Raw genomic sequence first — 13,396 nt, 5'->3', positions numbered from 1 at the left:
CTGAGCTAGAGTTTACCAGAGAATAAACAAAGGGAGAAACCCCCAAAATGTAGCCTACTGTTTTCTCACACCAAAAGAAAACGTTAAACAAAGTTGAACTGCTTTGGTAAATAAAAATCATGAGGCACATAAGCAGTGAAACTTACCAAACTGATTGCTAGAAATGAAGGAGTTGTTTTCTTTTTTTAACTATAAAAAGCATACATCTCAAAGAAAATACTTTTCAATTGCTTTAAAAGGAGCAATTTCTCAGGTTTTAAGTATTACTTTCACGTACCCGTGAATGTTCCCTAACGTTCTTAGGCATTAGACAAAAATCATAATTAACACGCCACAAGTGAAACAAAGCAGATCATCTTTCTAAATTTTTTGGCAATGTTTGTGTGCGCATTCTTAAAAAGAAGAAAAAAAAGTTGATGGAAATGGATCTTTTTTTTTACCAAAGTATTAGAATTTATCTTTTTAAGCTGAAGAGCATAGCACGCACCGAGCACATTTAAACAGCGTGAAGACTGTAGCGCAAAAATTAAGTTACGCTGAATTTCATGGCAAACTACCCTTTAATGAGGCCGCTCTCAGCTCTTCCAAGTGTCCCAACCTGAGGCGAACCAGCGAGAGCTGTAACTGCATTTCCTCCTTTTGTCACTTTGTTTCCACAACTTTGGCGTTATAGCATGGCTTTGTGCATCTGCCCTAGGTCTTCAAGGGAAGGCCAGCCAAATGAGCCACTCCAGGAAAAAATCCTGGCCTTTAATGCTTTAGCACGGGGTTTGAGAAGAAGGGGAAAGGACGACCCGGTGCTGGTGAGGGCCTGGAAGCAGGGGAGCTGTTCTGGAGCTGGACGGGCACACAGTGTGCCCCAACGCTTCCCTGGGAGCCAAGTAATTCTGGGCTCTCCCGAGGGGTCTCCGGCCCCTTCCCTGGAAGTGACACGGGATGTGAAAAGGGATTTGAGGACAGTTCGGCTGACGAAAAGCTAGTCCCTGCTGGCGGAGCCTGAGGAGGGACGCGCTAGCTGCCCGAGGAGTAGGTGTAAGCCCGGGCAAAGTACCGCCCTCCCTCCCTCCCTCCCTCCGTGTGCATCTGAACGCCTCAGTCCTGCGGGAAGGCGCCAGAAGGAAGAGAAACATGGTCGTGCCTTCCTTGCTGGTAACATCAGGAAAGCAACAAGATGTCAGTGAGGTTTTTCTGTTTCCTGTTTGCGAAGCAGCACACCCCCACTCCCTCCCCACACGCACACCCCCGCCGCTTTGTTGTAGCTCCTGCCGCCGCTCTCCCCCCTCTCCCTCCCCGCCGCCCGGCTGGCCTCGCCGGGAGATGTGCCGGGCTGCCGGGGCTGCTCTCCGGCCGGGGGCGGCCGGGGGAAGGCGGGAGCCGCGCTCCGCTCCTTCAGCGGCGGGGGCGGGAGGCGGGGGCTGCCCTGGGCGCTGAGCTTTTGTCTGCCGCTTTTGGCGAAGCCGTCCCCACCTCCGCGGCCTAAGCGGGTCCGGGGACGGAGGGGGGGGGCAGACAAAGCGCCCGGGAGGGACGGTCGAGGGGGCCGAGGGGAAGGGTGCTGCGCGCCGTCGGGCAGGGGAGGAGCCGCCGGGCACCGCGCCGGCATCGCGGCCCGAAAGAAACGTATCGCTCCCTCCTTTCGCGCAGGCCGGGACGGCCGCCTCCCCGCCGCTTTGTCACGGAGAACACCCACCCACCCACTCCCACACCCCCCCCCGACGCGGGGGCCGGCGGCAGCTGCCGCCCCGCCGGACCCTCCCGCACAGCCGCGCCTCCCCGCGCAGCAGGGGAGGGCGAGAGGGAGGGACGTGCGAGGCTTGTAAACCACACGCTGCCATCGCACCTCCCCTCCCTTCCCTCCCTCCTTCCCTCCCTCCCTCCTCTCCGCCGCCCATTGTGCGCCCGGCAGACGGCGAAGACCCAGCTGCCCCGTGCCCGCCCCCAAGCGCCGGGCACCCCCCCCCTCCTACCCCCGGCACAGCACGGCACGGCACGGCCCGGGGCAGGGGGGGACACCTCAGGACACACACACGCGTTTCTCCCCCGGCGGAGTCGCCCGCTTTGCCCCCGCCGGCCGAGCCGAACACACCGCCCGCCCCCCCCCCCCCCCCCCGAACGACCGGCGGCCGCGACCTGCTATAAATAAGGCTCAGACGGAGCGCGGGGCCCGGCTCCCCCCCGCACCTCCTTTTATTATTCATCATCGGTGCAGCCTGGGAGTGGGAAACTCCGCTTCCTACTTGCCGCTACGCTCCTACCGGCTCAGCCCCCGCCCCCTTCCCCCCCCCCCCCCGCTCCTCGCTAAGCTCCTTAAAACCCAAGGAAACTTTAGGAAACGATTCAGCTCGCGTGGGGAGCCGGGCTCCTGCACGCCGGGGCGGCCCAAGGCGAGAAACCTGCCCAACTTTTTCCTCCTGCCGTCACCCCGGCCCGCGGAGCCAACTTCCACCTTCCTCCGCGGCGGGATTTAAAAAGACAGCCGGCATAAGGCGCACGGCCGCGTAGCCGCACGCCCCGTGTCCGTCCCCCCCCCCCCCCCCCCGTCCCCGCGGAAAAAGCCGCGGCGAAACACGCACGCACACAAAACCCTCCTCCGGCTTTCGGCAGCCCACGGCGCACGCCCGGCACCGCTCCTTCCCTCTTCCCCCGGGGTAGCTCTTCCCTTCTGAAAGAGACGGGGGAAAAAGTTTGTCCGCTCCCCCCCCCCCCGCCCCTGCCCGTGAGAAGTTGCGAAGCCAGCCGGTAGCCCCCCCACACACACAGCCCCCCGCGGCCCTGCCACCGCCAAAGTTGAGCCGAGCCCCGTCCCCCTCCGGAAAACAACGGGGGCGACCTCCAGCTCATCCCGGCGAGAGACCCGGAGCGGACAGCTACCCCCCCCCCCCCCCCGCCCCCCATCGCCGGCCCGCATCCCCTTACCATGATCAGCGTGTGGTTCCTCTGCTCCGCCGTGGCAGGCTCGGCATCTTGCTGCTGTTTGCTCTGCTGCTGCTGCTGCTTGCTGCCGCCGCCGGTGCCCGTCTTCTTGGCCCTCTGCTCCAGGGTCCGCTGGTAGAGGCTCACCGTGTCCCTGCGCTCCAGCTCCAGCTGCTCCGCCTGGGCTTGCTGGTACCTGCTCTCGCAGTTGACATGGTGCCGCCGGCAGCCCTCGATGCGCTGCCTCAGCCTCTCCACCACCGTGCTGTGCTTGGGAATGCCGCCGCTATTAGCGTTATTGTTACCGGCGGCGGCGGCAGGAGGACCGTGGGGAGTGCTGTTAACCCCGATACCGGCACCGCCGGCCCCGCTGAGGCTGCTGTTCAGGTTATTGTTGATGCAGATACTGCTGCCATTCGCGGCGGCAGCGGGGGCTGCAAAATCCCCCATCCTCTTCCCCGCGCACACTATTTTGGAAGAACTTTTTATCCTACCCTTCACACACACACAGTCTCCTCCGGGGTCCTGATGGGATACTTTTTAGAGAACCGGGGGGGGGGGGAGGGGGCACCACCATGTATCAGGGAAACAGCGATCCCAAGCAAATGTTTCTCTTTCCCCCCAGCCAATCCCTCTCGAGAAGCTCCAAAACATTAAAGGGGGGGGGGGGGAGGGAAATAAAGAGAGAAGGTGCTAAAAGGTTATCACCAGCAACACAACCAACACACACACGCACACACGGGGAAAAAAAAAAAAAAAAAAGAAGCACAACAAACTAAGCAGCAGCAATTCGGGTAGCAAACTCCAGGAGATATCAGACCAGTTCCTTTCCTCCTTTTTCTTTTTTATAATCCATTATTTCAAAATAGATTCCGTGAGCTTTCCGGAGGTTTTGCCAAAAGCCTTCTCTCCCCATGTATAAAGAGAAACACGCGCGCCCCTCCACATGCACACACATACACCCCCCCCCCCGCTCACACGCACGTTCGCACACACACATCCAAGCACAAGCACACGCTGGGCACACGCGGCACACTCACTCGCACTCCCCGGCATCAAAAGACAGGCAAAGCCGCTTTCTTATTGTATTTTCCTTCTAGAAAAAAGTTTTGGTGTTTATGCCGCACCGTGTTCGCAAAGTACTTTGGCTGCTCGGTTGCATTTCAACAGGAACCTAAATAGCAAATCCTCGGGCTGGGGGAAGTAAACACATGAACAATCCGGGCCGAGCTGGAAAAAAAAAAAAAAAAAAAAAAGTAGAGCTCTGAAGTCTTTGCAAAACGCCGAGCTGATAACAGCCTGACGCTTTGCTCTGCTTTTGCTTGCTGCTGCTCCTCCTGCCACCATCACAATGATCAAATGCTCTCCTCCTCCACCTCCTCCTCCTCCATGCCAGCGGAGTGATATCAGGACAGGAGCGCTCAGTAAACACCGCAGCAGCAGCAGCAGCAGCACCAGCGGCGGCGGCGGCTCCTCCAGGCCGTGAGGCAGACCCGGGGACAAGGTGCAAAACCCGGCACGGACGGCGCCCAGCAGGAGCGGACATGGCCCTTCCGTCCCGCCCCCCCCCCCCCCGGCGCCCGCCGCTGCGCTCACGCCCGGCAGCGGCGCGGGTTGCCCGCAGGGGCGGGCACGGCGGGGCGGGGGGGGGGGGGTTGCACGGCGGAGCGGAGCGGGGGCCGCCACCTGCCGCCCCCCGCCCGCCGCCCCGGGGGCGCCCCCCCCCGGCCTCCCGCTGCCGCGCTGGGGCTCCCCGCGCCGCCCCGTCCTCTGCGCGGGGGCGGGCGGACGGGGCGGGCAGCCCGGGGGTCGTGGAGGGTGGGGAGCGGGGGGCAGCGGCCGTGCTCAGCCCCGGCTTGTCGGGGAGGCGCTGGGGCCGGTGGCGGCGGCAGCGCGGGGAGAGCAACGGGAGGCGGCGCTGGACGGGTCCGCGGGTCCCCGTGTCCCCCGTCCCCCCCCCACGCACCCCGCGGCGGAGCGGCGTGTGCCGCGTTTCCCTTCTGTGTCAACTGTTGCATAATGAATGCGAACGGAGCGCGGAGCCCTGTGCCGCCCAGACACGGGGCTGAACTTTCTATTTTAAACAACAGAAGAAACATGACACGTTGGGCAGGAACATTTTTCCAAGCCGACGGTGGCTGCCTCCATATAGAGCGCGGGTGATTAATGGATCAGGAATAACATCCCGGGAACCTAGTTTTAAACCATTTTGCAGACAAAGCTATTGCACGCACAGTTCTAATTGATTGTTATTTTTCCAACTAGTATGCACATCCAATTCCCCCTCTTTTTTTTTTTTACTATACCTATATAAAAAAAGAATTATCTCAGAGAGACACCCTTGTTCTCTAACAAGCAGCTGGAAATAAAGAAAATTGGGAACTCATACATTAGTCATGAGATCTGATTTAAACCGTCTTCATTTCTGCCATTGCAGATTAGCATAGGATACTATTTCTAAGCTACTGACAGTGGTAAAGAGCTGTCTTTGTCTTCTTTAAGTGCTCAGCAATATGAAATTTGGGGTTATTTTCATTCCTATTGCAACAATTCCTGACTATGTTGAGATGGAAATTTATAGTGGACAAATAAAATTAGCAATTAGCACCTTCCCTGCGTCGGGACTAACGAGCATGTCTCCAACATCCCCCCCGCCCCCCCCTTAAAACTTTTCTTTAGTACCAGTTTGAGAACCAAAGTGAAGCTACTCACTGTTCTTCGTGATCACCAATTACTACTTTATTACAAAACAAAGAGGGAAAAATTACAGCTCTGCTCAGAAGCAGCCTAAGAGGGAGGCGGAAACTGCAAATCCTGCGTCATTTATGAAGATCGGTATCTGGGTATTAATTTGGAGCCGGGGGATGTGCCGGAAGCTTTTCAATAACTATTCCTCTCCATCCAACTCCGCAAGAGGAGTGTTATTTAGTTGTACGGGAATATATAGGAAAAGACTGAATGTAAGAAGGGGGGGGGGGGGGAAGGAGGAGGGGGCTTTCTTGTTTGGGGTTGGTCTTTTTTTTTTTTTCTTTTCTGATTGATTGTTTGGTTTTGAATTGAAATGGAAAGTGTCAGCAGGCCAGAAACGGAGGCAGCTGTGAATTAGGTTCAACTTCGAAAAAGTACTTTTTGGATTCCTCCGCAGTGCCCCCTGCAGCCCGCCAGCCTGCATGCCGCCAGCCTTGCCCAAAAGGATGTGCAGAGCCAAAGAGCACCAAGTCCGCAAAAAGACAGAAACGTTTCTTATACCCATAGGGTCAGAAAAACATGTAAAAGCAGTGAGTTTGGGGTTTTTTTTTTTACAGTCTGCTTTTTGGTGCATTTGACAGAAGTTGTCTTCTTGTCCTGCGACTACCGTTTTTCAATCTATATGGAGTCACACAAATGTACCTTAACTTTCATTATATCGCTTTGGCAGCAAACATGGTATTTTTTTAAGTGCGTGCTGGATTGTTACAGAATTAAATTCCAGCCCATTAAAAATTTAGGCATTTTTCATCTCTCAGCTACGTGCCTTCGTTCTGTCAGGCTGCACAGCCCAGGGGTGGTGAGTCGAGGAACAAAGTTTTGTAGTAACGAACCTGTGCTTAGTGTGAGAAGTTTTGCAAATGGAGCAATCAGCAGTTTTGTGAAAAAGCATCTGAATACATTCTAAAAACGGTTGATTCTGATCAAAAGATATTTCTAAATTGGCTGAGGTTAAAACAAAGCTGAGCAAGTATGTATCCGCCGATTTCCCTAACCCTTTTAACAGCAACAGTGGTGATACTTGCATTATTCTATAGTACAACCTTTTGTAAGATAAAGCACTATCCCCTATATCTAAAAACTAGCAATAGAATCAGCATTTCATTTAAAATGTTGGTTTACAGCCGTCATCCAGAGTTAACTCAAAATTTTCATCCAACAGGAGAGTTTTCTTTTAAAGCCAAGTATTGAGTGGCAATTGTTAAAATAGCCTAATAGACATAAGATTTCACAGTTCATTTTTGCATCACTTTTATTTTAAGGATACTTAAACAATTACCAGCTTCTGAAAAACTAAGGCCGAAATGAGCTGTTTAGGGAACTATTTAAATTCCGTTTTTATGAAGGACAACAATCCTGCTAAGCCACTGAGTCAGAATAAATAAAAACGGGAAACCCCCCTCAGACTATAGCCTGGGCAACACAAGAAATAGAGAGATCTCGGTGTTGTTCTACTACTGATTATTGTCATTAAAACAGATGTTCTTCACAACCTTGACCAAACAGCTCTGTTCTGTGATCAGACACAAGCACAGATTCACTTGTGACAGAGGTGTGCACTTACATTTATGACCACAGACTTATGCACACTCACCTCTTACGTAGTAATTTATACAAATGTGTGTATTTGCTCTATACCTTTTTTTTTTTCCTCCTGCACGTCAGCTTTAGAAAACTGTCTTCACAACTGGAATTTCAAAAGAATCAAATATATCAGAATTCTAAGTGATGTAAGATGAACTTGCTGATGCCAGCAGTTGAACACTAATGCCTACCGGTATCAGCTGACAGGACACTAATTACTAGTTACAGGAGATGATTGCTTGGTAAAGGATCTATTCAGTGCGTTACGATTTTGAAAAATTATAAAGTACAGGCCTGATCTGTGAAAAGATACGCGGTATGAAAATACAGCATACGTTCTCAAGATGATTATCATGACAGAGATCTGTCTAATTAGGAAGAATCTATTTTAATGCTAAGATATGAAAGAGCCCAGCTGGGAGAGGAATTTAGAGGAAGACACAGAAACATGACTGTTAAGCTGACAGCAAGTGCAGCCTAAGCATGTTCCAATGACAGCTTCTAAAAAAAAATTTCATCTCAGCATTTAATCAATAGTGGTTTCAGAACAAGTACAGCCTTACAGATAATCTAGCTAGTCATATTAGTGGGAGGAGCTCCATAAATAATATAGGAGATATGCCTTTGCAGAGCAACATACTGAAACCACTTTCCTTTTGTCAGCTGAGCTAGGGGTCATCCAGCAGAGGGGCAACATTAAAAATATCACCGTGAGGATAAATACAAATTCCACTCTATTAGAAACCACACTTCAGTTCCTGGCGCTGCCAGTCAGGTTGGAAACTGCAATCGTTGTGGCAGCAAGTTTCACACTGTCTTGGGCAACGGATTAACCTTCAGAGTGGCCGCCTGGGTAGAAACCTTTCTGAAAGCTCCTACTATAATTAAATGGTTTATGTCTAAATTGATGGATGACATGGTGACACAGGCATCTGCTGGAAGGCGAACCTAGAGTCAACCACGCAGCATGTTCACTGAATATAACTTTGAAAACCAGCTAACAGACACTTTTTGGGTCTGCAAGAAGCAGCTTTCTTACACAGCGAAAAGGGTTTCAGAAGATTTCTGCTGAAGGTTCTCTTGGATACAGTGCTATCTAACTGAGCAAATCAGATGTACTTCAGTTACTACCACAAGCTATTTAAGGGCATGTTGCCTCATACATCCGTAGTCAAAAAAGAACAATAATGTCATTTGGAGAGTAGTTAAAGCAAAGCCGTATAGTTGAGGGCTGACCAAAAACAAAAAAAAACCCACAACCTCCACGAATGTATCTGTGAAATCCAACTACAGCATGGCAAAAATTCTCATGACAGCTGGGGTGGCCACGAGCTACGGCTGTCAGAACGTCCAGAGCTGTAGGAATTCTTCAAGGGATGAACCGAGTCTGGAGCAAACAAAGTTGCTCTAAATAGTTAAGGAAAAAGTCATCAAAGCTGCAAAGGAACAGAAGAACAAAACAACGAAGGTAGGACGGGGAAGCAACAAAGAAAATCAGGAAGCGAGTTAAAATTGCAAAAGTCAGAGCTTTAAGGCATTGCAGGAAGTGGAGTGATCATTATGTGTAAATACAAACAAAACCAAAACACCCTCAAAACTACACACTCTAAAGCCTGTACATTTCAAGTTGTAGAACATGGGGAATCCAAGTCAGAATTTTTACAACATCTTCCCAGTTGTGAACAACACTGAAGGCTCCAGTTCAGCAAGGTATTATAGCAGGACAGGCACATGGATTGAGACACACACATACCTAGGTACTCTGCTGAATCAGGGCTGGAAAAACATGGGGAAGGAATGCAAAAATGTGTACTCGTTCTCTCCTGTTCTGATTACAGATAGGTCACAACAAGAACATTAAAAAAAAAAAAAAGTGATTGCCATGAATTGGCCTTGCCACCCACACACTATCCTGTCAGATTAATGTTATTGAAATATATCCTAGTTTAGGAAGCAGAATTCAGATAATTAATCCTGATGTACCACAGTATGTCTTTCTGTTATTTTGAAAATCTGGTTCTGGAGCTAACAGCTGTAGGAGATATCCATGGAGAGAGCTAGCAGAGAGCTCGAAGCGGGGAAAGGAAAAACGTTGCTCGGGCACAGGCCCCATCTAAGCCTTTGATCTGTCGCACTGATCTCAAGAGAATAACTGGGTTGTAATGGAGGAGGCAGGGGAGGGGAGGGGAGAGAGCAAGAAGAAAGGACACTAGGAAAAATCCCAGAGAGATGCTTCTGGAGGTTCTTTGCAGCTTACACTAGAAATATACATGAAGGAACCTAAATTTCTTCAGCCATTCTTATACTGAGTAGCCCACTGCTTCTCAGTCAAGACTGCCTCATTTCCATTTAGCTTGAATTAACAGAGCAACAAACAAAAAATCCCCCATCAATAAAATCAAATGCCAACTTTGGTGATGAGGAAGCAGCTGGGGGATTTTTTTTTATTTTTTTTTTCTCTCCAAGGCAATTGCTGTTTAGATGCCAGCCATTTATATGAATTTCAGAGTGAACACGATCACTTTGAATTTTCTGAGCCAGAAGAGAGCCTGAACTTATCGAAAACTATCGTTCATCCCCCTTCATATGGGAGACTGATGATTGTTCTGCGATCCTTCCACAATCAATCAAGTTTAATAGTCAAATAAGAACATTTTTATAAGTTCTAAAATTACAGGGAAACAGAAATAAAGGGTTATTTTCCACAGTGGTAATTTTTTGTAAGATACTTGTAAGTTCAGTCTTCAAGACAGAGAAACACGGTATCTTTCTCCCCATGCCAATGTGCTGACTGACACCACCATTGTTTCATTGAAACTGCTGTAGTTTACAATCTACAAATATACATGTATACTGCTTACATTTACAAACCTGTATTAAAAATACATCACTGAGGTTGCAGTCTTGCAGTCAATGAGTTTAAAACCACCAAAATCAAAGCACTCGTGCAATCTTTATTTGGCGTCCTTGCGCAATCCACAGTATGATGAAGTCTTCAAATACAGCCTTACACACTATTTTTCCACAGGATGTTTGCTTCATCTACACAGAATTGTCAGTGCTCACCACTGAGCAGCTATTTAATATTTTTTTTTTCTTTTTTGTTCTACATATCACCTCATGTCTATTTACTAACTCAAACCCTGTTCACAGACATTCATTTCCCCAGAATGGCCACCACGACTGCTCCTGAGTGTTTCACATGTACCAATAAACTGATTTTCCCAACTCATTGCAAGTGACAGGACAGTGCTCTTACTCACGTTAGAGACTGGAAACTGAAGCAAAGAAATTAAGCTTAAAAGGTTTTGCTAAGATGTCTCATTTGAGCTGATTTTTTAAAAAATACTTCAACAATTTAAAGTACACAGTGTTTTATAAGAGCAGCCCATATCAGCTTCAGTTGAATCTGTAGGTGCATTAGCATTTCTGCTAGCCAGAACCCCCTTCTCAAGTCAGGTATGTGGAAAATGAGGAACGCAATTAGTGACCATCTGCAAGAAGCAGAGTTTACGTGAACTCGGTAGCATCACTTAAGACAGCTCAAACATTTCATCTCAAACACATACAGTTCAGTAAATTACAGGCAAAACCAGAAATCAGATCTTATAGGAGAGAAAGTATTACATGCTGGTTTTCAGTAATATTTGAAAATAAATCTTTTTGTCCCACTTTTTCTGTAGACACACCTTTCAAATAGCGTTTGCTGAAGCAAACTCAAAACATGCTGGGTTTAGAAACTACTGCTCAGGGCACGTTCACCTGAAACCAGAAAATGCTAAAGAGGTAAGACATTAAAATAACATGAAAATCCCTAAAAGATTACAGAAAAGATCCTTGTTCATGCTTGGTCGTATTAACCAAAATACAAAAGCCAGTAACTCCTAGCTACATTAAAAACCAAGCCTGCATTCAGGCTATTTCCAGAGTCACTAAAGTTACTAGACGACATTCATCAGAAGTCTAGGACGCCTCCCATCTTAGCTCAGGCTTGCAGTTAACTAATGGTTTACAGCAAACAACAGCTGATTAGATTCCAGTTAGACAGGGGAAAAAAATCCTTTTCATAGTATGAATAGTGAGACTTTAAATAGATTACTTATGGAGGCTGTTGAGTCTCCATCATTGAAAGCTTTAGGAACAGGTTAGATGAATTTGTCAGTAAGGACATAAATGCAATCAATTTTGCCATGGAACAGGGCGACGGATTAGGTGACTTCTTAGAATTCCTTCCAGTCCTAACTTTTCATAACATTACCATTATTTAGGGAGCTTGAAAGTTAAAAATATATTTAAGCTGTTAATAACTTCATTTATTTAATTCTGACTTTGGTGTACAATGAGAAGGTTACATATGAACTCACGCGTCAGTTCAGACCACAGGTCCATCTAGCACAGAGCTTTATCTCCCACAGTAACTATGGCAGTGGACACTCAGGAAAAGTAAGAACAGGGTAAGCATATCCTGCCTCCCAGCCTTCAAACACTTTCAAGGTAGGTTATGTGATTTATTCTAGTTAGGAGACTCTACAGCATCTCTTCCACATTTTTTTCCAGTCTCTCCTTGCACCTCTATAAACTCCTTGATCCAGAATGTCATTTGAGGAGTACCACCACAGGACCACATAGGTTGTCTGAAGAACTGGTTCCTCTGGTTTGTTCTGAATGAAGCTCTTACTAACTTCTGATATCCCTCATGCTCCTATTAGAAAAAAGAGTGAAAAGCCAATCCCACTTCACTTCTTTCCAGATTTCTCAGTTCCGCAGACCTCTTCTTACATTCCCCCTGTGTCATGCTTTGTTTCTAAATCAAGATTCTTGGCTATTCAATGGATGGATGGAGTTCCTTGCATGTTGTAATGGAAGTCACAGTACACCTCTGATTACCCTTGTCATCTCTGAATAGTTTTCAGTTCTAGTATGTCCTGTCCGAGATAAATGGGCCAGAACTGCATGCAGTATTCAAGTGTGTAACCCTTGGATTTTTACAGTAGCATATGGACTCGAACAGTAAGCATAATGATCCTTTCTGGTTTGTTCTCTATTTGCTTCTTAATCATGCCTAACCTTTTTTTTTTTTTCTTCAACTACTACCACGTGATATTTTCATGAGACTGTCTGCCATAACCCAAAGGTCTTGCTCCTGAAGACCACTGGGCCAGCTTAGAAATGATCCAAGATGTGAAGATAGGATTATTCTTCCCTAAACGTATCACTTTACAATTAGCTAGACTGAATTGCACCTATCATTTTATTGTACAGTCAATCTTTCTGCAAGCTCCGCAGTCTCCCTTGTCCTTACTACCTTACATAACCTCCTATCATCAGCAAAGCTTTGTCACCTCACTGATCACTTCCCTTCTCCAGGTCATTTAAGAATGTATTGAATGGTACAGGTCCCAGGATAGACACCATGTGGAATTTCAGTGGTGATCTCCCTCCTGTGCGAGAACTGACCATTTACTTCCATCCAGTGATGGTCTACCCTCTGTTGACATCTTTTACATCATATTGTCATCCATTCTGGTGCCTTCCTTCTTATGCCGGTGACATTCTTGTGTTGCCTGGTTTTCCTAAAATGCTTTGATAAAAAGTTCTGTCAACAGTCTTTTGGAAATCCAAGTTGACTGTATCAGCCAGATGATCCTCATCTACATATCACTGACCCCTTCAAAGAATGCTGAGAGCTTTGTTAACTCTCACTGATTAGATAATATTTATTCAGGTAGATACTAATTCTCCCTCTTATTACAGCATCTACTCATTCACTTGGAACAGATGTCAAATTTTAGTTTGCTGGATACCCTTGGAACCTTTCTTAATGACTGACATCACATTTGACACCTTCTGATTTTCCTATACTGACGAATATTGAAGAGACAGGTTACATGCTGCTATTAGTAGATACTTCATCCCTGAGTTCTCTTAGAATCCTTGGGTGAATCCTTCAGATCCTGGAGATTCATCTGTATTCATCTGCCTTTTGCACCATTGCCTCTTCCAGATACTTCAATTTCAGAGACATTCTCTGCCAAGTTCCCTGAATGCCCCAAAAGGGCTCTGGAAGGACAATTTCCCTGATTTCTTCCACAGTGAACAATGATGAAAACAGTTCAGCTTCTCTCCAGATACCTGGTCGTCCCTGAGAGTT

At 48.0% G+C, this 13,396-nt stretch overlaps 1 protein-coding gene across 2 annotated transcripts in view; it reads right to left on the bottom strand.

The window, feature by feature from the left end:
- The window catches only part of MAML3 (mastermind like transcriptional coactivator 3), a 250,897-nt gene extending 246,420 nt beyond the window's left edge, over positions 1-4,477 (bottom strand). For both annotated transcript variants that reach the window (XM_075036133.1, XM_075036141.1), the window contains exon 1: positions 2,917-4,477. In XM_075036133.1, coding sequence (XP_074892234.1) covers positions 2,917-3,363 — 447 coding nt within the window. In that variant the 5' untranslated portion in view covers positions 3,364-4,477. The remainder of the gene's footprint in view (positions 1-2,916) is intronic.
- Positions 4,478-13,396: the final 8,919 nt, after the last annotated feature.

This window comes from Buteo buteo, chromosome 1 (assembly GCF_964188355.1).
Source record: "Buteo buteo chromosome 1, bButBut1.hap1.1, whole genome shotgun sequence".
NCBI classification, from domain to species: Eukaryota; Metazoa; Chordata; class Aves; order Accipitriformes; family Accipitridae; genus Buteo; species Buteo buteo.
Note: the sequence above shows the minus strand (reverse complement) of the source record. Positions and strands in the feature narration are given on the sequence as shown.